General features: G+C 43.4%; 1 protein-coding gene, 1 long non-coding RNA gene and 1 pseudogene across 3 annotated transcripts; 1 reads left to right on the top strand and 2 right to left on the bottom strand.

Annotated features, from left to right (window-relative positions):
- Positions 1 to 1,255: 1,255 nt before the first annotated feature.
- On the bottom strand, positions 1,256 to 8,566 carry LOC127784070 (uncharacterized). Its single transcript, XR_008019436.1, has 3 exons — positions 8,467 to 8,566; positions 1,531 to 1,587; positions 1,256 to 1,445 (listed from the first exon to the last, which is right to left on the bottom strand). It is a non-coding gene; the product is annotated as an uncharacterized LOC127784070 (long non-coding RNA).
- On the top strand, positions 2,121 to 7,547 carry LOC127784069 (uncharacterized). Of its 2 annotated transcripts, none has more exons than XM_052311251.1 (9): positions 2,121 to 2,982; positions 4,559 to 4,801; positions 4,896 to 4,964; positions 5,053 to 5,109; positions 5,499 to 5,582; positions 5,669 to 5,722; positions 5,816 to 6,046; positions 6,130 to 6,184; positions 6,999 to 7,547. In XM_052311251.1, exons 1-9 carry the CDS (start codon positions 2,215 to 2,217, stop codon positions 7,004 to 7,006), a joined length of 1,569 nt encoding a protein of 522 aa, XP_052167211.1. In that variant the 5' UTR covers positions 2,121 to 2,214; the 3' UTR covers positions 7,007 to 7,547. The 2 variants fall into 2 exon arrangements, with proteins under 2 accessions (XP_052167211.1, XP_052167210.1); XM_052311250.1 differs by having other exon boundaries at positions 5,053 to 5,142.
- Positions 8,567 to 17,889: 9,323 nt separating the features above from the next.
- LOC127785118 (uncharacterized) lies at positions 17,890 to 19,866 on the bottom strand (annotated as a pseudogene).
- Between the last annotated feature and the right edge of the window lie 1,262 nt (positions 19,867 to 21,128).

Raw genomic sequence — 21,128 nt, 5'->3', positions numbered from 1 at the left:
AGAAGTCGAAGGAACTCTCGCGAAGTAGCGCGCGTCGATGTAGAGGAAGTAGTCGATCGCACCGGCTCGACCTTCTCCTCCTCGTGCGTACTCCTCGCCGTACTCCCACGCCGATCAGCACCGCAAACCAGCGGCGTCTCTACCAGTATCCACACATACAGGGACGGAACGCCACGCGCAGATGTGTTAGCACCCGCGCGTGGCTAGGGTTTTGCTCGGGGAGGGAAGTGACGGCTAGGGTTTCTCACGTGATGCAATACCTCCGCCGGTCACACCCCTCACGAATATATAGGATCCATCACTCGGGCCTCCAAGGCCCGTAGGACTCCTATTCGGATCCCTATCCGAATTAAGCTCATATTGGATCTCTATCCAATCCCTTATTCCGGCCCATTAAGCGTGCGACCCTGTAGATTCATATATACTCGGCTGTAACCCGAAAACTCTTTTTCGATCCACGCGTCAACAGCGGCCCCTAGCAGAACGTATTGACCCACCGGGCATACATAAAGATCATATCGGCTGAACCTCTAGTGTATACTTGTATGAACCTCTTTGCCTCACGATATCGATTAAGCTCAAGGCTAGATATGTGCCATCCTCTTATAGCTCAATCATTCACTCGAACCTGTTGATAGATTACATAACTTGCGATTGACTCCTCAATCACCTTTGGCATGGCCATGCACTTCCATAATCTACAACATCGAGGGGCCCAGAGATATCTCTCTATAGGAGGGGCAAATCCCATCTTGATTATTCATATCCCACTACATGTTTCATAGCATACCCGAAAACTGCTTTTATAACTACCCAATTACAGAGTAGCGTTTAGCAGTACCTAAGTAAGCTACTACACATGTTGGTAACCATGATAATCTCAGGTCTAAGGATTCAACACCAATACTAAATGAGATCACTGATGACACCACATATGGCTCTTGCAGTGTTTCATGTTGGGTCTATCCAACAACATGTTCACCAATATGTGTCCACATTATTAATTTGGTATCTCTATATCATGATCCATGACACATGATCATCAATTAATACATGTGCTGATCATATAAACATATTTGTTCTATATATGATATTTGATCAGGGATCCTTTAGAAATAGCAACACATAACATAAAGCGTCTCATAAAAGAATCAAATATTCATTAACCAATAATGAGTTTATGTATCTCAAGAAACAAAATCGGATAAATATGTAAACATAGTATATGATACAATCATCTCTATGATTGTCTCTAGTGCATATCACTAACATCCTTAACTTGTTAAAAATGTCAATGGTGTCTTCGGAGTTGAAACCGAGTCCGCTCTGATACACGGCATTCAAGATTGGAGCTGTGGCGTTGGCGATATCACCACAAACACTTTCAGCCTTCTTGACTTGGTCAATAAAGACATCGAACTGAGCTTTGGATTATAATTCATGGTCTGGAAAATTCAACCAAGGCAAATGCACGCATGAAGACAGATAGAGCACATATACACAGGACGTTTTTATGGATTGCTGAGTTACCTTCAAAATCCTTTTCTGCCTTGACTTTGGCTTTGACCAACTGGGCATTTGTTTCTGCTGCTTAGCAAGAATGAAGTCGGAATTTTTTTACCTCCGATAGTACCGCTAAACTAGATATTTTGAAACATTTGGGATTGAAGCATGTTTTGTGCATGAGGGCTTCCAATTCAGGTTTTTTTTTTTCCCTTGCGCACTTATATGGAGTTTGTGTTTGCGCACGTGCATGTTAGACCGACCAGTGCTATTCCTTTTATAGTAGAAGAAAAAATTGTGTATACCTTTTTGTAAAAAAACCCTATAGGAAAGTTGATTTTCATGTTTAAAATAATTAATACTCAATTTACAATGCGCTACTGATTTACATCGTTTTGCATGTATTATCAATTTCTTCTTTCATTCCTGTCAAACCTTAAGAGCGGTTTCATCCATAGATCCACAAAATTAGGAAATTGGGATGGAAATAAATATACAGCTAAACTCTGTTAAGTATTAATGACAATATTTTAATGATGGAAAAAAGGTTTGGCGCGAGCGCGGGAGGCGGGTAAAATTGGCGCGCAGGAGGGGGAGGGGGAGGGGGAGGCGGGAGGCCGCGACCTGCGACCCTTCCACTACTATAGTATAGTGAGTAAGTCCATCCCAACACCAAAAAAGGGAGTAGCAAGCCGAGTGGAGGGAGAGGCAATGGCGCCTACTCTCCCCGTCGTCCCCGCCCACGGGGAGGACAAGAAGAAGAAGAAGAAGAAGAAGAAGAAGCCTTCGCAGGAGGAGGAGGCCCTGCGGCTGCCGCTGCCGCCGCCGGATCGCAAGAGGAAGAAGGCATCGGAGCCGGTCAACTCGCCGGAGAGGGCCAAGAAGAAGAAGAAGACGGCGACGCCCCACGAGCCGCCGTCGGCCAAGCAGCAGAAAAGACCGCTCCCCTTCCAGCGCACGTGGAGCCCCAACGACGAGGTCCTCATCCTTGAGGCCATGGCGGCGCATCGCCAGGAGCACGGCAAGGTACCTACCGCCGCGGAGCTCTTCCCCGTTCTCAACGGACGCCTCGACAGGAAGCGCCTCACCTATAAGAAGCTCGCCGACAAGTTGCGCACCTTCATGCGCCGCCATGGCAGAGACGCCAAGAATGGCCCGCCCACCCAAGCGCACGACCGCCGCCTCTACGACCTCTCCAGGAATGTCTGGGTGTCTCAAACTCAACCGCCAAACCTAATCGCCAACGCCAATTCAAACATCGCGGGCGGGCAACCCAACCAGCATGATGCCATGCCCACCGCAGGCAAGGCGTTCGTCAAAATGCGTGACTCCTACCCCAACCTCACCCAAGCGCTGTTGCTTCTTGTGGGTACGGACCTGGAGAAAGCGCTCACTGCCATTGACGAAACCAAGGCCCAGGCGCTGGACTTGAAGGTCAGCAACCTCAAGAAGGAGCTGTCTGAGGCTGTCATGGAATCGGTATACCATCTTCGCCCTTCAAACTCTTAAGAGAACCTAATAACTCTGCTTCTTAATAGTTTCTGTTGTTTCCACCTGATGGCCTCATGCAGTAGGTGCTTCCTTTTTTTTTTTTGTCTGCTTGCAGTTGGCTGGGTTGTGGTTGTTCTAGTTTTCTTTTTACTCTGTTCTAGTTAGGTACATAGCCTTTAGTGCCGTAAGAAGTATGTACTTGAATAATTTATGGCTTCATCTTGTCTTAAGGGACACTGGCCAAGTTTTCATGAGTTTTTACTGTGATGCATATGGCTATGGTTTCCTTTATAGTCACCATGATTAAGCAGAAACTAAATCATATAAAGAAATAGAGGAAGGAGTACAAGAAGAATCACAATGATTAAGTACTTTATATTGGCCACCGGCATCAAACTAGTGCTTTGTTTTCATTCTGATTCCCATTTTCTTTAGGAGATTTGGCGGTGGACTTGAACTGCTACATCAATTTTGTGTGTGCGTGTGTGTGTGTTTTTTTTTTCTTTTTAAAAATAATGAATTGGATCTGTGGACAACTGTTTACTGCTTACTTCTCAAACTGGTATTGTCTAATTTTTGTTTGTACAGTTACTTGGGGTGATGGACTGCGCAAGCTCTAGTTCCGAGTTTTACTGTTTTCTAGCTCTTTTTAATGGTTCTGTTAGTTGAGTTGGAAAAATTTGGGCTGTTTTATCCATGTTTTGCTTTCTCAGAGCATAGTTTCCTGGAGGATTTCTGGTGCTTGTTTGGTATTTGCAATTGAAGTAAACAGATGAAGTCATTTGAAAAACAGCATTGCCTTTAACATTCTGGCCAGAAACTTTCTGAAAACTAAAATTTTATATGAAATGATCCCCAAAGGAGCTGGAAGAATTTATCTGTTCCAAATGTTACCTACAAGGGGGAGAATCTGTTTGGTGGCTTCATTTTTTAGAAGAAGCAAACTAGCTCCTGTAGTCTGTCAGAAATGGCAAGTGCATGCAGACCTTTTATTTTATTCTCTACTATAATTATTTCCAACTATTGTAAAGCCAGCCACCATGCCTCACCAACCCACATGCTTATCATGTTATCCATCTATTATGAATATATAATTCACATATGTATATCCAGTCTGGTCTAGTCAATGCCCACCTCTTGTTTATGCATGTTGCAGCGTGTAGCTCCATGCAACAGGCAGTATTTCTAGGTTTACTTCTTCCTATGCTCCTGGACTAGATTATGCTTGTATTGGATGAAATCCACAGGGCTCACTTGCTATATGAACACATTTTTTACAACCTAGTCAATATTTATTAAAAAGTGCCTTTTTCTTCTATAAATATTGATTCTGATCAGAGTAATATACAGTTCTGAGACCCATGCTATTCAACCTATGGCTAGTAATTAACAAAATATCATCACATTGTCTGCAAAGAAATTACTTGCTACGCATCAAGCTTATTGCATTTTTTACTTGATTTCACAATAGCAAGACTTTTATTTAATTTAATCTCATGATTTTGGTCGATGTAACAACCATCAATGCTTGACATGATTTAAACATGCCTTCAAACTGATTTAGGCAACGATTCAAAGCACAGAAAGTTCTAAAATACCGTGCTTTCCATCTACCAAGCTTCAACCAGAGTTTGGTGCAGAAATTGAGAAGAACTTTCAGCTAGAGCATTTGGATGAAATGAAAGGCGCCCAAGTGAAATTGGCAAGAATGGAACAAGAAATATTAGAACTGAAACAAAATTTTTTAGCTTTTCAGTCTCAGCAAATGGTTGATAGCAAGCAACAACAAGACAAGTCATCAGCGAAGGTTTACATCTCTACCCTCTTATTATTTAGTATCTTCTAATATTTATTATCTAAAAAAATGGTAATATTCATAACTTGTTTACATATTTTTGAAGGGTATAATATGTGAATCTTCTGAGAGTGGTCTTCGTTCAATTGTAGCTGACAATAATATTTTATGCAATGTGATGGCCTTTCTCCTTTTCTTTTTCCTTTCCTGAATTATTCTGTTTCATATTTTCATTGACATGTCACATATCCTTTTCTTTGTAGACTTTGCAAAAGGAGATGGTGGTACAACAGAAATTGTCTTGCGGGAAGACCAAGGAGGTTACTTCTAAGCATCGACATCCTCAGAAGCTGGTTGTCTTTCCTTTTTGATACTCTATTATGTGATATAGTAACAATTAAGGGGACATATGTAGTGAGAACTAGGAATCATCATTTTTCTGGGGAAAGTATTAAGAGGTAAACTTTGGAGCACTGCATCATGCTTTACTTTTTAAGTGTAGCCTCAAAATTTTGTGTTCCCTGTGTAGAACATTGCCTTTTTCATTTCTCTTAACTTGCTTTGAATTTAATTTGACTTTTAAATGGTGATTTATTACTTCAGAGCCTAGCTGCTATTTCAAAATCTACAAAAGTAATCATTTCTAGTACATATGTCCCCCACATTTAATCCACAGAAATTTTCATATTGTGCTTAATATTTGAAACAGGAAGTACAAAAGATGATGTATGGACAAAGGAAAATTCCTTATGGTAGGAAAAGGAATAATGCTGGAAGTCAGATTAAGCACAATGTTCGCCTTCCTCTTCTTTTGTTATGTTTATGCTTGTATATGCATATAAATTTGAACTTGTCACATTTTCCTTATTTCATGCACAGGGGGAGTTAAGGAGGGTAACTATGCATGGACAAAAAGAAGATACGAATAACGAGGTCATTTATGTTATTTTGCCATAAAATATTTTTACGCATGTCCATCCTTGTAGCATGGTAGTTGAATAAGCATCCATTTTACCTTCATTTTAGGGTGGGAAAGAGGTTTTGTTGCTTTCAACTACTCGGCCACATATTCCAGTAGCCAAGGCTACTCTTCAAACAAGTTCTGGATCCAAATTTGTTGGGGGCATGCCACTTGGATCAGAATGGTATCAGGTGTTTGTGAATGATGTTTTGAAACCAGAGGCTCCGTTGCTACGCCCACCTGGGATGAAGATGGCTGAGGCACTTAAAAGTATCATTGCATGGCCATGTGCACAAGTAAGACCTTAAAACTCCTTTTCTTGATTATGTTTCTATTATATATTGCAGATAGTTAAGAAATGTAAACATTTGCTTCGTAGATTCAATGGTGTAACAATGGTGACCCAGTAAAATCTGGCCTACCATCTCATCCAGGTATTAATTGCCAGTCATTGGCTTTTACCATAATTTGCGCATATAAGTGATCTTAAAATTGTGCCTTAAAGAGTAATCATATAGTTATTACTTGTAATCAGATAGTTGATTAGTGTTTCCCTGTTGATCATCTTTAGGAACTTGCCTTTAGAATATGGAGATCTTTAGGATAGCTGGGTGAGAGACTAGACCCTTTAAGTAATTTTGCACTGCAGCCCTACAGTGATGCTTCTTGCTAGATGTATTTACATGCTCAACATCATTCAAGAGTTAAAATTCATTAATTTTGTAGAGATGAAATTTATTCTTGCATTTATTAAGTTCTCCTGATGCTAATTTCTAGCTTATAAAGTTTTTCAAGATTCACTCTTCTATATTGAACAAAAACTAAAAAAATAAAAGCATGCAGCATCTACCTTTTCTTTTTTGAAGGAAATTGAACTTGGAAAACCATATGGACTTGTCAATACATGATTAGACACTTCAAGTCTATAACAACTGTATCCTAACGATTTTATATGAACACATAACGTGTTTTATATGGCACATGCTTCAATGCGCAAAGTATGCTGAATTGACTTGCAGATTATTGAACTGAGCATTATCCCAAGAAAGTAACTTTCCCTGCCTGTATATTATTTTTTTCCAACTCACTAAAATTAATTCAATGCACTTATTACTTGTGTTTCCTTGAGGAAAAAATGACGCAATTTTATCATCAAATGACATGTGAGATGTATCAATTATGAGTTTCATCAAGTGTGATGCTTATCAATCTTAACATTATTTATTTTGTTATCATATTTTTTCACAGGTCACTGACAAAGCAGATTTCATGTCTGAAACAAAGCTGTATCGTTTTGCACATTATAAGGGATGTGGATCTTAATGGCTTAGTTTTATTAGATTCAAATACGGTAGACTAGCTAGTGACACCTAGACATGCAATGCATGGGTAACACTTTTGTTTAGCTATTCCTAAGAGGTGTTTTGCTTCACTTCGTCATGCTTGATGAATTTTGGTAGCTTCTATTAATCTACGCTGACAGCTTAGCATGATTGGATTATTGACTTAAACTAATATCATGATCGATAGGGTTACAGCAACTTTTCTCTCTTTTTCGAAGAATGGTTTTTATCATTTTATAGCCAACCGTTGATGCAGATAGCATTCTATGTTTGTCAACGACTTGTGCCAATTCAGCAATCAAAACGGTCCGTTTCATCATGCTGAATCATGTCAACCATAATTTTGCAAAAAAAAAAAAAATGGTAGATGAGTTCGGCGTTGGAGTTTAATTTGACTTAATTACTTAAGATCTTAGCCTAAACATGATCACCTCTGTTTAATGTAAAAATTGATCTAACTGACCTTATTTGTAAAACCATTGAATGCTGAATGCTGAGAACTGAATGCTGCTGCTGCTAGCGCGCGCAGGCCTGCTGCTATTTCAGACTGCTGCTGCTGCTGAATGCGATACAGTAGTGGGAGCTGAATACTCATCTCCTTGTTTATTTCTACGGGGAACGAAGTGGATGACGGCGAGGACAGAGTTCAGAATGAAGAGACACTAGGGAGGTAGGGTACCAGTGGGCGGTGGGGCAGAGAAAGGAGATGGACAGAGCGATGGCGAAGGTTTGGAAGGAGGGGTTGGCGGCGATGCAGGGGGCACAAGCTCTATCGCGGTACAGGGGCGGGCCATCATGTCCCCTGGATTCCATGGCATGGACGGCCTGTTTGGTTGGAGGGAGTTGGTGATGGGGAATAGAAGTTTATGATATCAGGGAGTTTAAGTCTGTAGTTTGGTTGGAAGAATTGGGTATTCGAGGGGGTTTGGAATGGGGAATTAAAAGGTCGAATTCTCACCAATCTCTTACCTGGGGGAGGCCTATTAATTCGTGAGACTTAGAGGGAATTCGATGTGAAACCAAACAAGGGATGAGGACTAAAAATGTAACTCCTATGACCAATCCCACCATCAACTTCCTCCTTAAAACTCCCATTCTTCTTCCCTTCTCTTGCCAAACAGTAGGATGAGGAACAACTAATTTATGTTGTAGTTTTGTATGTGCCCATCTTTTGTTTAATTTAGGGAATTAATTTTACCTAAGCTCTTGGAGAGAGAACTATTTTCACACCTCAAATTCTAATTAGGATTCCCATAAACAGATTTTTGGGGATGTGATTTAGCCATTCTCTTGGTGATGCTCTAAGGCTAGCGACCTGGTGTAGAGAAAATAAGACGTCGACGAATGTAGACACACTAATAATATATACTCACCGTGGTAGCTGTTCGATTCCAAGACCTTCGAAAAACAACATTGATGAATGGTGATCCTCCTGCAGCATCGAGGTTTCGACCACTAGGCCTTCCCTGCCAAACAATGCCACCATTGACTAATTAACTATTGGCAGTATGTTCTAATATACTCGTGTGTAGGCACCATGCACGGGAGTGCTGCTTCTCTGTATTGCATATATTGTTTTTTTACTTGTTGAGTGGTGTAGATTTTCTCAACTGGGTTAAATATGATGCACATTGGATCGTCCGAATGTTTCAATTAATCTTATTTTTAGAGTTGAGCACAAGTACTGTAACGTCCTATTGTTTTCCTTTCTTTAGCAATTATGGCACTGCATCGTGTCCACTGGATTAAAATTTCCATATTTAGGATAACCTGTTCTCTAATTTAGATAAGTGCAAGCTGCGCAAGTCGTTCCTAACCATCCATGTAGTACGCGAAAAGTGGCATGCCATAGAGAGGGACATATATATAGATATATATATATATCGACAAACGATGCATATTCGTACTTATATATTGAGGTTGTGGAGAGTAAAAATTGATCATTGGGTTGGAGGAGATCGATGCAACAGTGAGACAAGGATGATGCCAACAAATGTGCACATCTCTGCTGCACTAATGGTGTCGCTAGTGCTGGCAGCTACGGTTGTTGCACATGTAGAAGTCGGTGAAGTTGGTGAGTACTTGGAAAAACGTTCACAGGAGGCCCGCCTCAAAAACCATGTTGGACCCCTCCATGATCTCGTTAACACGGCAACTCGTTTCCACGAAGGCCTACTTCAGAGGTACATATATACAACGATATATATACATATATGGGCAATTGCATTATTATCCCTACTTTAAATTTCAATTGTGATTTTATTCTTTTTAGGGTTTACAAATTTACCCCTGCTATTTTGAAACGAACTAGAGTTTTGCCCCAACTTTTAACGTTTGCTTTTACGGGGTTGACTTATTGGAAAAATGTCATTTATACCCTTGGTTGTTTTGAATTCTTACCTCTGCTTTTGTGGTTACTTGTGTTTTCCCCTGTTTTCTTCTATTTTGAACTCAGATTTTATGAAATAATTTAAATATAAGCTATTTTCTACAAACTTTGATAAATATGACACTTTTAATAGTATTTCAACAAAATTTGGCATAATTTAGACACATCTAACTTAAGACATACTATATGGCAAGCATCCGAAAGTAGCACATAATACAGCTCGACCAGCCTAACTCTGATCTGAGAAGACCTTATTGAGTTGCATAGTACTAGTATCTGATCTGAAAGATGTTACCCTTAATCAAAATTTGATCATTTTTTAGCAGAAAGTGATTCATTTACAGATTTGACACGAGCATTATTTTGATTAAGTAATCCAAATACTAGTACAAGACAAGGTCAGCAGCAGCGCAATAGCAGCCACGACCAGGCAGCAAATAGCTGCAGCAGATCACCGCACAAGACAAGAAATGGAGTAACTACAGCAGCCACGTCTAGTACTCCAACCTGCAGTAGGACAGGAGGAATACGATCCTACCACCGCTTGTTGCTCACATCGCCAAGCCGCCGCCGCATGCTGCTCGCATCTCATGGCTCGGGGCTACCCCCGCCGCCGCTTGCTTGCCTTGCTGCGCACCCGCGCCAGCTCGCTGGAGCTACTACCGCCGCCGCCGCCGCCTACTCTACCCCCCCCCCCCCCCCCCCCCCCTGTTGTTTGGGGATGGCTGGAGCCCGGATGGGGATCGGGAAGAACAGGAGCCCAACGCGGTCGCCGACCGGTTACGATGTTACTCCGAGGGTAAAATGGTGATTCCATATTTTCTGAATCATTTTTTTCTTCTCATCTCTATTTTTTTATGATAATATTGTGGGACCCACCTAATGAACATCCAAACTAGGGGCAAACGGTGACTTCGTTTAAGAAATGCAGGGGTAAATTCGCAAACCCTGAAAAACAAGGACAAAATCACAATTAGAATCAAAAGTAAGGGTAAGAGTGCAATTGTCCCCATATATATATATTACATGTCCTTATGGTGGATAACCATATATAGTCTTGATGTGCCAGCCATATTTTCCCCCTCTTTTTTATTATAATATTTACAGCTCAAAATTTTGATTTTATACTTTAGTCTTGATTCCTCTAAAATATTGTCAAGCCCTCAAATTTGGATTTTAAGCCTTAATTAGTCTTCATTCCATTAAAGCGTCAAGCCCTTCGGTCTAGATTTTATTTCTTAGTCTTGATTTTCTACTTCCTGCATTTTCACAATATACATAAATACATAATGTTCATGTCGATTTCAGGGCTAACAGCCGGAGGTCTATGTTGGGTGATGAAGCACATATGCAAAAGAGGTCTACTACCCCTGAAGCTGAAGCCTCAAGTGTGGAAAGTGGTGATGATCATCAAGTTGTACAAGATCATAATGGCATCCAACTTTAATTTACCATATATTTAGCTTTATTTTATCATTGATCTGCTGCTCCAAGCAGCACACGTGGTGGCACATGATTTTTAAAGAATACGAAATACACAGAAATTCCATATACAAGACATCGCATCTAGTGAAAGATAGCGACATATCTAGTTGAACTGTACTTCATTAATTAACCATACTACTATGTATACACAATGGAACATGCCTTATTCATGATGGTACAAACAATGGCTTATGAGTACTATAGTTGCTACTGTAATTTTCATTTATTTCAGAAACATTTTACCATATAATACATAAGGAAATATATTTGACGACACAAATTAAACAATGAGTGGCATGAGGACAGCACATGAGATGTGGGAATAGTGCATGAGAAATGGCTACAAGAAATATGTAACATCCAATTTTTTTGTCACTATTTTGCGATGACATCTGTGTGGTTGTAGTAAAAAAGTTGAAATATTTAAACACTTCTAGCGAGGCACTTGATCCACTATACATATCTCAGCTTCCTTGATGATGCCATATCGTCAAGATGTAGCGAAATCTCGTCACAAACCATGTTCTGCAATAAACTTTTGTTGAAAGGTGAAAGTGCATCTAGGCTTTTAATGATTTTGATGATTGATTACAATGCGATTAGAGAGGACTAACATTTTTATTCAAGCAAATGTGAAGGTTGTTATGTCCTCGACGTGTTGTAATATAATGCATATCCCGTGAATGCGACATCACGATGCAATGCGGCAATGATCAAATGATATATTGTATCTTTTACCTCGCATTGCGTCGTAGGAAAGCCGTACTATTAAGAGGGTTGATGCATAAACATATAAGGAGTGATGCATGTGCTCAAAATCTATTTTTCTTGGAAGCATTTCTCTTATTGGAGTGTTCTGGAAATTTTCGGAAGTTTCGAAAAGTATTTTCGGAAGTTCCAAAAAGTATTTTTGGAAGTTCCGAAAATACACAGAACCATGTTTGAGTGTTTTGGAAATTTTCGGAAGTTCCGAAAATACACAGAACCGTTTGTGAGCTTTCTGGAAATTTTCGGAAGTTTCAAAAATAATTTTCGAAAGTTTCGAAAATTGTGTTGACTTCGATTATTTCTTAGATCTGGAATTTTCGGAAATTCCGAAAAACATTTTATTGCACACCAACGGGCAGATTTGTGCTGTGGGTATAAATACCCACCTCCCCTCACTTGTGAGGGCTGCTGGTTCCATTTGCAATCATTTGTGCCCTTGGCTTGCTCTCTCTCTTGTTCATTTGAGCCTTGCTTCCTCGATTCATCTCTCCACCCGTGTTTGACTCGGATTTGGTGTGTGTGTGAGAGTGTGGATTCGAGTTTGTGTGAGTGCTTCTTGTGGTCTTCGTGAAGATTTGTGAGCACTTGCATCATATCCGGGAGTTCTTTGCATCATCTTTTACTCTTGGAGGTTGAGAACTCCTAGACGGCTAGGTGTTGCTCCCGAGCCACCGATCTACTTGTGGTTGGCCGGGAGAAGTTTTTGAAGGCCGGATCTCGCCTCCGCAAGGGAAGAGATACCTCTTAGTGGAAGGAGGAGTGCTTTGTGCAACCTCTTGAGGAAAGGGTTAGCTAAGACCCGACTCTTAGTGAGCTCCTCAACGGAGAGTAGAATCCCCTAAAGGATTTGAACTCCGGGAACAAGTTTGCAAGCTTCATCTTGGTGATATCTCTTCATCCCTCTCCTCTAGCTTCGCTTGCTTGTGCCACTATTGGTCTAGTTGCTGTTTGTGCTTTGGATTCCCTGTGGTAGACTTCTAGATCTAGAGATTTCATTTTGTGTGCGCTGCTCTATGCATTTTCGGAAGTTCTGAAAATCCTTTCGGAAGTTCCGAAAATTCCCAGCCTAGTTCCGAAAATTATTGCTTCCGCTTTACGTAAGTTTTTAAATTAGGCTATTCACCCCCTCTAGGCCTAATTGACCTTTTCAATTGGTATCAGAGCCTAATCTCCTAATTAGGCTTAACTGCTTGGAGAGATCATGTCGGGTCAAACGGGGGATGGCAATCATAGGGAGCTAGGATTCCTTTTGATTATCCCTCTACATCTACATCTTATGTGAGTACCTATACTGGCAAAGCTCCGTACTTCAATGGTACGGACTATGCCACTTGGAAGCATAAGATGAAGATGCATTTGAAGTCTATTAACCCATCTATTTGGAGAATAGTCGAAAAATGCTATGTTTTGCAGAATCCCGAAGATCCCACCAAGGAGGACGACGAGAACGAGCACAAGAACGCAGCCGCTAAAGCAATACTTATCACCTTGAATGGAAGTGAGTCAACCGTGTGAATGGCATTAAGAGTGCCAAAGTGATTTGGGACACGCTTCGGAACTTGCATGAAGGCACATATTGTAACACCCTGAAAATTCGACCGAAGAAATCAAAACACTAAAAATACGGATTTTCAAAAACTTTTTAAATAAACTGCATCATGCCGATTTTGTTTGACTATTTTATCGGATTCGGATTTCGGAGTTCATAGATTGCAAATAAAGAACAATTGATTAGGAATAAAACCCAAAATTAAGTAAGCAAAATAAATGACTAGAATATAACTTAAAATAAGGATGAGGTGAGATTGGAAGTAAACGAAATGTTGTCGCGACCACGGTAGCAATAATTAAATTTTAGTACGATGGAATAAGGATTAACCCTAATTAAAAATTCACATAAATTATATAAAAATAAAAATGGGTAATATTAATTTTAAGAGAATCCATTAGTTGGAATGACACAAATGTTGATTAAAATTCATGAATGCACAGATTAGAAATTTTAGAATCAAATTTATAGGGGAAATAAACTAAAAGTGGAATAAATAAGAAAATGCACTGTTCATTATGGCGAAGGTGTTCGATCGCGTCCCTAGCCCTAACCCCTCCCCTGCCGCGCCGCGCGCCGCCTCGAGCCCCATGCCGCCCCTGCCGCGCCGCGCCCCCGAGCCCCGTGCCGCCCTTGCCGCGCCGCGCCCACGTCGCCGCGCCGTCGCCATCGCCGTCGCCCGTCGCGTCGCCGCGCCGCGCGCCCGTCTCGTCGCCGCACGCCGTCGCCGCTCGGCCGTCGCGTCGCCGCACTGCCGTCGCCATCACACCCGGCCGCCCCGAGCCCCGTGCCACCGTCGCCGTCGCCGTCGCCATCGCCTTGCGCCACTGCCGCGCCGCCCGTTCATCGCGCTGAGCCCCGTGCCGCCGCGCGCGTCGTGTCGCCCTTACGTCACGCCGCTCGCTCGCCGCCCGCGCGTCGCCGTCATCTCGAGCACCGCGCCGCCGCGTCGCCGTCCCATCGCCACGCGCCGTCGCTATCGCCGCGTCGAGCCCCGCGCCGCCATCACGTCGCCGACCGCGCGTCGCCGTCGTCCCGCCCATGCGCCGCCGTCGCGTCAAGCCGCCGCCCCTCCCCCTCTCCTTCTCCCCCTCCTCTCTATAAGTACCCCCCTCTCTCCATTCTCCCCCACTCCATTCCCTCCTCCTCTCCCTCTTCTCCTCCCCCACGCGCCGCCGTCGTCGTGCCGCCGCGCCGCCATCGTCGTGCCGCCACGCCGCCACCTTCGAAGCCGCCACGCCGTCGCCCCGGAGCCGCCGCGCCGTGCGCCGCCGTCGCCGCCGACCGTCGCTGTCGGTAAGCCGCCACCTTTTTCCCCTTGCGTCCACCGCCGTCGCCGCCGGGAGGGAGGAAGGAGCCGAGAGAGAGAGAAAGAGAAAAGAAGAGAGGAAGGGAGAAAGAAGCCGGGAGGAAGGAGAGAAAAAGAAAAGGAAGGAAAGAGAGAAAAAGAAAAAAAAAGGGGAAAAAAAGGAAAAGAAAGGAAAGAGAGAAAAAGAAAAAGAAAAGGGAAATAAATAGGAAATTAGGGGGAGATTTAAGACATTTAAAAATATTAGGAATTAATTATAGGATTAACTAAAAGGGTAGTATTTGCAAAATAATACTATAATCGTAGATTATTATAGGTAGTCTTTATAAGAAATCAATCCGCGGTAGTAATTTAGACGTAATTAATAACTAAACAATTAGCTGAATTCTTATAGACTATTATAGATTATTTTTGAATAATCTCTAGAACTAATTGACTCACGGTATAAATTCGGATTTAATCACTAGGAATTTTAGTCGTATATTATATTTAATCGTTTAGTCCTAGACTAAAATTAAATCGTATAATATTATAATTTTAGGATTCCGTCCGATATTTAGCTTGCGATAGAAATTTCCAACCTATTAAATGGATATAATGCTCGGGTAGATTAAATTAAAAAAACTTATGATAACAAAATATTTATACCCGCAAAATAGTTTAGGATATAAAAATCGAAATTTGGTTTGCCTTAGTTCGCGAATAGTAAAGTTAATATAAAAGAATCGACTTACGCGTTCGACTTCCATTTGGATTTATTTGGATTTTGATTTGAATTCTAACCGAATTCAAATCAATTTTTGCACGTAACTATAGAGCCCGAGGGAGTTGTGGATCCAAGTGAAGGCCAAGACCTGCAAGACTTTGAGCAAGGCAAGTCATCACTATTCTTGAACATGTTGATCCCAATCGCGAAATTATTTTGTTTACAAATAAATTGCATGCAATGATGAACATCCTACTTGTGATTATGCCATGCCTTGATTATTGTTTACCCCTTATGCCTTCGTAACCATGTTTACATATGAGTCCCTAGTCAACTATGACAAATGCTTAGAAATGCTACTTTAGATTTATGCATACTCATGTTTATCAAATGCGATATGCTTGGGCAATTACCTTTGGGAAGGTAATTGAGATACGGCATGTGGAGACATGAGCGCCACATTGCCATGATATTGATGATATGATTTGTGAAAGGAAAATGAAACTAAACAAATGTTTTCGACTGGGGCGGATGGAGGATTTGGGTGGTATCCGGAAGAAGGCTAGTGCCGTCCCTGGTCAATTAAGGACCGAGCCATGAAGTTAAGCATGAAACGACCCCTGTACAACCGCACTTCTCATGTGGGTATAGACCTAGCGGAGTAGATAGCTGAGCGGAGGCAGTATCCATGCGTAGTGGTCTTCTTTTAGGTGTGTGATGCGGCAAGCAGTCTGCTGGCGGATGCCCGGTTCGGATGGCCAGGTGGATGGCGGATGCCCGTTCCGGATGGTCAGAGGCTGGCTTGGCAATACTACATGAGGATACCCATAAGAGAACAATCATGATGGACTGGGTTCAACGAAAAGGAGCAACGTAGGAATGTGTGTGTTTTTCCCTTCCCGGGAGCGCCAGAACTCCTCTCACTTCTAGAAACGTATGACGCCTAGAGTGCATGAGGGCTAAAGTTCATGGAGCGGGTACTGCCAATGCGAGGTTATCGAAAAGCTTTGCCGTGATGCGTCTCATGTGTTGGGACGAGGCTCATGTGTTGGGCAGTCGCGGAGTGCGGGTAAAGTGTACATCCACTGCAGTGTGAGTAAACCAAATCTATTCGAATAGCCGTGCTCGCGGTTATTGAGCACCGGTACATGTATTACACTTGGCTAGACTCTAAATTCTTAATTGTGTGGGATGGGATATTGCATGATGATTTTTATGCTGATGGAGCCACTTCCTGAGAGGCGGGAATGTGGACGTCCTCAGAAAACCATGACGACTCAATGGCGGGAAGCTATCCTTGGGATCACAATGGATGGTGGACAGAACCGTCATTGTTTAATATGAACACTGGTACTAAAATTTGATCAGTCTGTGCTAGGTCTTAGGCTTGTGAAAAGAATTACAAAACTTGCTTTGCGCAAAAGAACCATAGCCATCCTTTGAATACCCCTGTCATGTGCATTATTGCTGTGGTGGCTTGCTGAGTACGGTTGGTACTCACCCTTGCAAATATAAAATTAATCAGAAGTGAGAGATGAAGCTTCGGAGGATCCCTATGCCCACTACCAGGAGGGAGATGAAGACGATGGCGCTCAGTAGGTCTTAGTTACAGTCGTTGCCTGTGGCAATGGCGTGCCGCTGCCTTAACTCCACCGCCTTACCTACTTCTGTTTTTGGAATGTATTCCGGACCGCTTGGTCCGATGATTTAAGACTGTGCCTGCGGGCTTATGATGTAATAATTCATATTAGACTCTCGTGTATGTGCACTTGATATTTCAGCCATGAGTTCATGTGTACCAGACTACTTGATCCAGGGAAATGGTACTGTTTACACGATTGATTCCTGTTATAAAAACGGGGGTCTACACATATAGTGTTCGTGAGTCCAAGGTGGAGATCCTCATGGGGCAATTTGAGAGGTTTGTGATGTTGGATGGAGAGAGCCCAAGCAACATGTATGACCGGTTGAGCAAGATTGTCAATGAGATCAAGGGACTTGGCTCCAAGGACATGACCGATGAGGTTATGGTAAAGAAGATGGTTCGAGCAATCACTCTACCTTGGTGACCATCATTCGTGAGCGTCTGGACTACAAGACTCTCACACCTCATGATTTGCTCGGGCGTATCCTTGCCCATGACATGCTCGTGCAAGAGTCCAAGGATGTCATCCAATACATCAACCAAAGCTCAACCGCAAGCATCAAGAAAGAAGACTTGGCATTGAAGGCAAAGGAAGAAGAAAAAGAGAACCGCAAGAGCAAGAGCAAGGCGGAGATAATGAAGAGATGGCTCTTTTCGTCAAGAAGTCAAGGGAAGCTCTTCCAAGCACTACTCCAACAAGTCAAGTGGAAGACACTCCGCAAGGGTGTGCTACGTGTGTAAAAAGCCGGGGCACTTCATTGCGGAGTGCCCCCACCTCTAGGATGGTTCCCACCTTGTTTAGGGTAGAAAATAACGTCTATAATCTCTTTATTTAGAGATATGTATATGTGCAGGCGTGCCAGTGTAACTAAGTACACAATAAACAAAACATAGGGAACATGCACTTTATTAATCTCAAGGATTATAAATACAAATTCCCATATAATGATACGTGCTTCATAGCCTGTCATTGGACAGATCTGACTTGAGCAATGTGGTCTCCCGGTTCCTGGGGCCTCGTAAAGCTTCCGGTTAATTACCTCCGCAGGTCTAGGCCTGCAGAGAACCTCCGATTAAGCTGCTAGTGGTCATCTCATCGTCTTCGCTTCGCATTCTCCATGCATGGTTGTGATGGTGATGTAGATGTGGGCGCGGGCAGCGATCCACGGCCTCGTCGGTCCGTGCGCCGGTGTTGGTGACGTAGCCTTAGCGTCGGCTTCGCCCGCCCTTGTCGTCTAGCCTCGTCGGTCTTGAACGACGTGTCAGTGTAGATTGCTTGAAGAAGACATGCATGGAATCGCGTAGCTTGGACGGCTCGACGTCATAGCAATTGCATCGGGATCATATTAGGAAAGAAAGGAGTAGTAGGAGATGGTCGGTGCAGACCACCGAACTATACTGGCACTTGAGAAATTAGTGTATAACGATACACATCCTCATGGCCAAATGAGTATAGCTTAGCAATAAGCCATTTTGTTGGTTTGCTTGTCACTGTGCGCACAGTAGCATGCATGCACACGTGAAACATTAGCGTGTGATGATTTTTGCCATAGTTGCTGCAGATGGCGTGCTCTTCTCCAGGCTTGGCCATCGGCTCCACGGCAGCCCCCGGCAATGTGAATGACACGGCGCCGGCAACGACAGCAACGGAGAACACGTGAGGGAGGAGACAGCGCCGTCGAACGCGATCAGGTGAACATCAGCAGCGCCTCAGATACCGCGACGAGCGTGAAAGCGTCGCCGGTCGGCGGAGTCCCAATGACGAGACATGCTCGGAGTCCAACGGTGGTGCGGCGATGACAGCACGAAGGCGTCTTCCGGCAAGATGGCCTTCGGCAGACGGTGTCACCGGCGGCTCGACGAGGTTGGCGAGATTTAGGGCGTCGATGACAAAGTGGATGTCATGGCCTCCCGGTTGACGGCGACTCCACTCCATTGGACGGCATGGGCGGAGACCGATGTAACGACGATGGCTTGCCGGCGACCTCCGGCGGGATCGCATGGACATCGATCTCCATCGCCTGGCGGTGTAGACGAGAGTGGCGGCTTGAAGACGCCTCGGCATCACGGCGACGGCAACGACGGCATCACAGCGACGACGATGATGGCAGCTTGATGACATTTCTGGCGGTTTTGATGATTCTCAACATGCCCCGGCAAGACGGCACGGAGATGGCCTTCTCCAGGTTAACCCAGCAAACCTCGACAAGGTGGAGGATGGCGCGGCCGGACTCAACGACAGTGCGCGTGAGGAGGATGACGACAGCGCGCGTGAGGAGGCGCTGTGAGGTGGAAGTCGCCACCGGCCAAGCAAGGATGACCCGAGCTCCGGCGGCGCCACGGCGTGAGGAAGATGACAACACCGCCGAAGATGGTCGGCGAGACGTTCGGCACGGCGACTCCGGCGAGGGCGGTGTCATGGCTCCGCGGGCGGCGTTCGCAATGTTGAGGCGGTGTATTCCGGCGAGGTAGCATGACAAGGCCCTTCGTCCGGACATGACAACGAACGGCGACTTGCTCTCCAATGTGACGAACAGCACTTACATGACTCGGCGGACTAAATGACGGCATGAGGGCGCCGTGCAGCGGTGCTCCGGCATTCTCGTCTCGTCGCCATCTCATGCATGTGTGAACTGCAAAAGAGGAGTCAACAAGAAAATCACAGAATTCTCACCCATGGTACAGAAGTTGTTAACGCCTGCAATCTGACGCCGACTCCTGTCGCCGGTGAGTTCTCCGTTCGGCCGCCGAGCAGCCATTGATGTGCACCACTCCCGTTCCCGACGGAGTCTCCTCCCGTCGAGCCGATCCGACTCGGCTGCTCCGGCGAGGCTACGTCAGTGAGTGTGTGAGGAATGTGTGTGAGAAGAGGAGTGAAATGGCTGCGTCGATGACTGAGATGGCTATGTGAAGAGAGTGAAATGGTTGTGTGCGTGTGTCCTGTGTAGTGAGTGATGGTCTCCTTTTATAGGCGCAAGGGAGCCCTAACCCACGCTGCGAATCCCTCGGCGCCGCCGCGGACGTGCACCAGCCGATCCGATACTTCTGCGTGCGAGCGGATCAGCTTCCCGAGTCATCCGGTTGACAAGAGCTATCCACATTTCTTTCTGTTGCTGATGATAAGATCGGCATCGTTTCTGAAAATATACATCTGTATATGTACTATCTTTATCTATCACAACATCCTATGCGGAACATTTCATGATGGCCATATGTTTGGATCCTAAAATCTTTGTACCACAACATTTCCCTTCTTGCAAACCAACCTGTAACTCATTTAAACAACTAGAGGAGCTAGATAGAGAATTAATTATATGCATGCGGTCCTCTAGACAATACATTTCATCATGAAAAGGAGGTATAGTCAAATTCGAACAAATATATACTCGATGCACATTATATTCTCCTTTACTATCATAATTGCCAATAATATGAAAAATCACATCAGAAGGGCATGGCAATTCAAACCTAGCAAATAATTTCTTCTCTAAACAGTTGAGTGGACAAAGATCATCAAATTGAATATAACCCCAAGTATTTAAAGAAGATAGCAATTTAAGCTCTTTATTCTTGCTAGCAATGTGAATAACATGTTTAAACTCAACACATAGTGGCTCTACTATAGAACTAACATGTTCATTCACTAGTTGTGGCATGGATATAAGTGAAGCATCGCACAACTCTTCTTTATCACAAGAAACATCAAGCAAATTGTTTTATGACAAAGGTATTTCAACAATTGTTTCCACTATAGTTTGCTCTAATGTAGCACAAGTAGTGGACATAGTTAGCACATCATAACTATACATACCTTGAGTAGTTGTAGCACCATTGTAATTACCTTTTTTCTCATCTTCAGAAATTGTAGGCGCTTGGTCAATTAAACATTTCTCAAGCATGCATGGAGCTATGGATAGATCTTTTTGCTCTTCGTCTTTCTTCTCTTCCTCCTCATTACCTCGGTTGTTCTCAGATGCCTGCAAGATATTAGTATCCAAAGCAATAGGTACAACAATACATTCATTTTGTAATAACTCAGACTTAGTTGAAGGCATCGCAATATTAGTATCATTCCAGATATCTCTGAAAGTCTCATTGATTTTATTCTTAAACCTTTCAAGATCATCGTTGAAAAGTTCAGAAACACTCATTGGTACCAATTTTATTTTTCGACCGTTGTACCT

This window comes from Oryza glaberrima, chromosome 9, assembly GCF_000147395.1.
Source record: "Oryza glaberrima chromosome 9, OglaRS2, whole genome shotgun sequence".
Taxonomy (NCBI): domain Eukaryota; kingdom Viridiplantae; phylum Streptophyta; class Magnoliopsida; order Poales; family Poaceae; genus Oryza; species Oryza glaberrima.
This window is presented reverse-complemented; position numbering and strand designations above follow the sequence as displayed.

Bases quoted from the DNA above. Each gene is read 5' to 3' on its own strand.
- LOC127784069 (XM_052311250.1), top strand. From the start codon at position 2,215: ATGGCGCCTACTCTCCCCGTCGTCCCCGCCCACGGGGAGGACAAGAAG. The intron at 4,802-4,895 runs GTTTACATCTCT...ATATTTTTGAAG, and splicing joins AAGACAAGTCATCAGCGAAG to GGTATAATATGTGAATCTTC. The intron at 5,143-5,498 runs GTTGTCTTTCCT...TATTTGAAACAG, and splicing joins ATCGACATCCTCAGAAGCTG to GAAGTACAAAAGATGATGTA.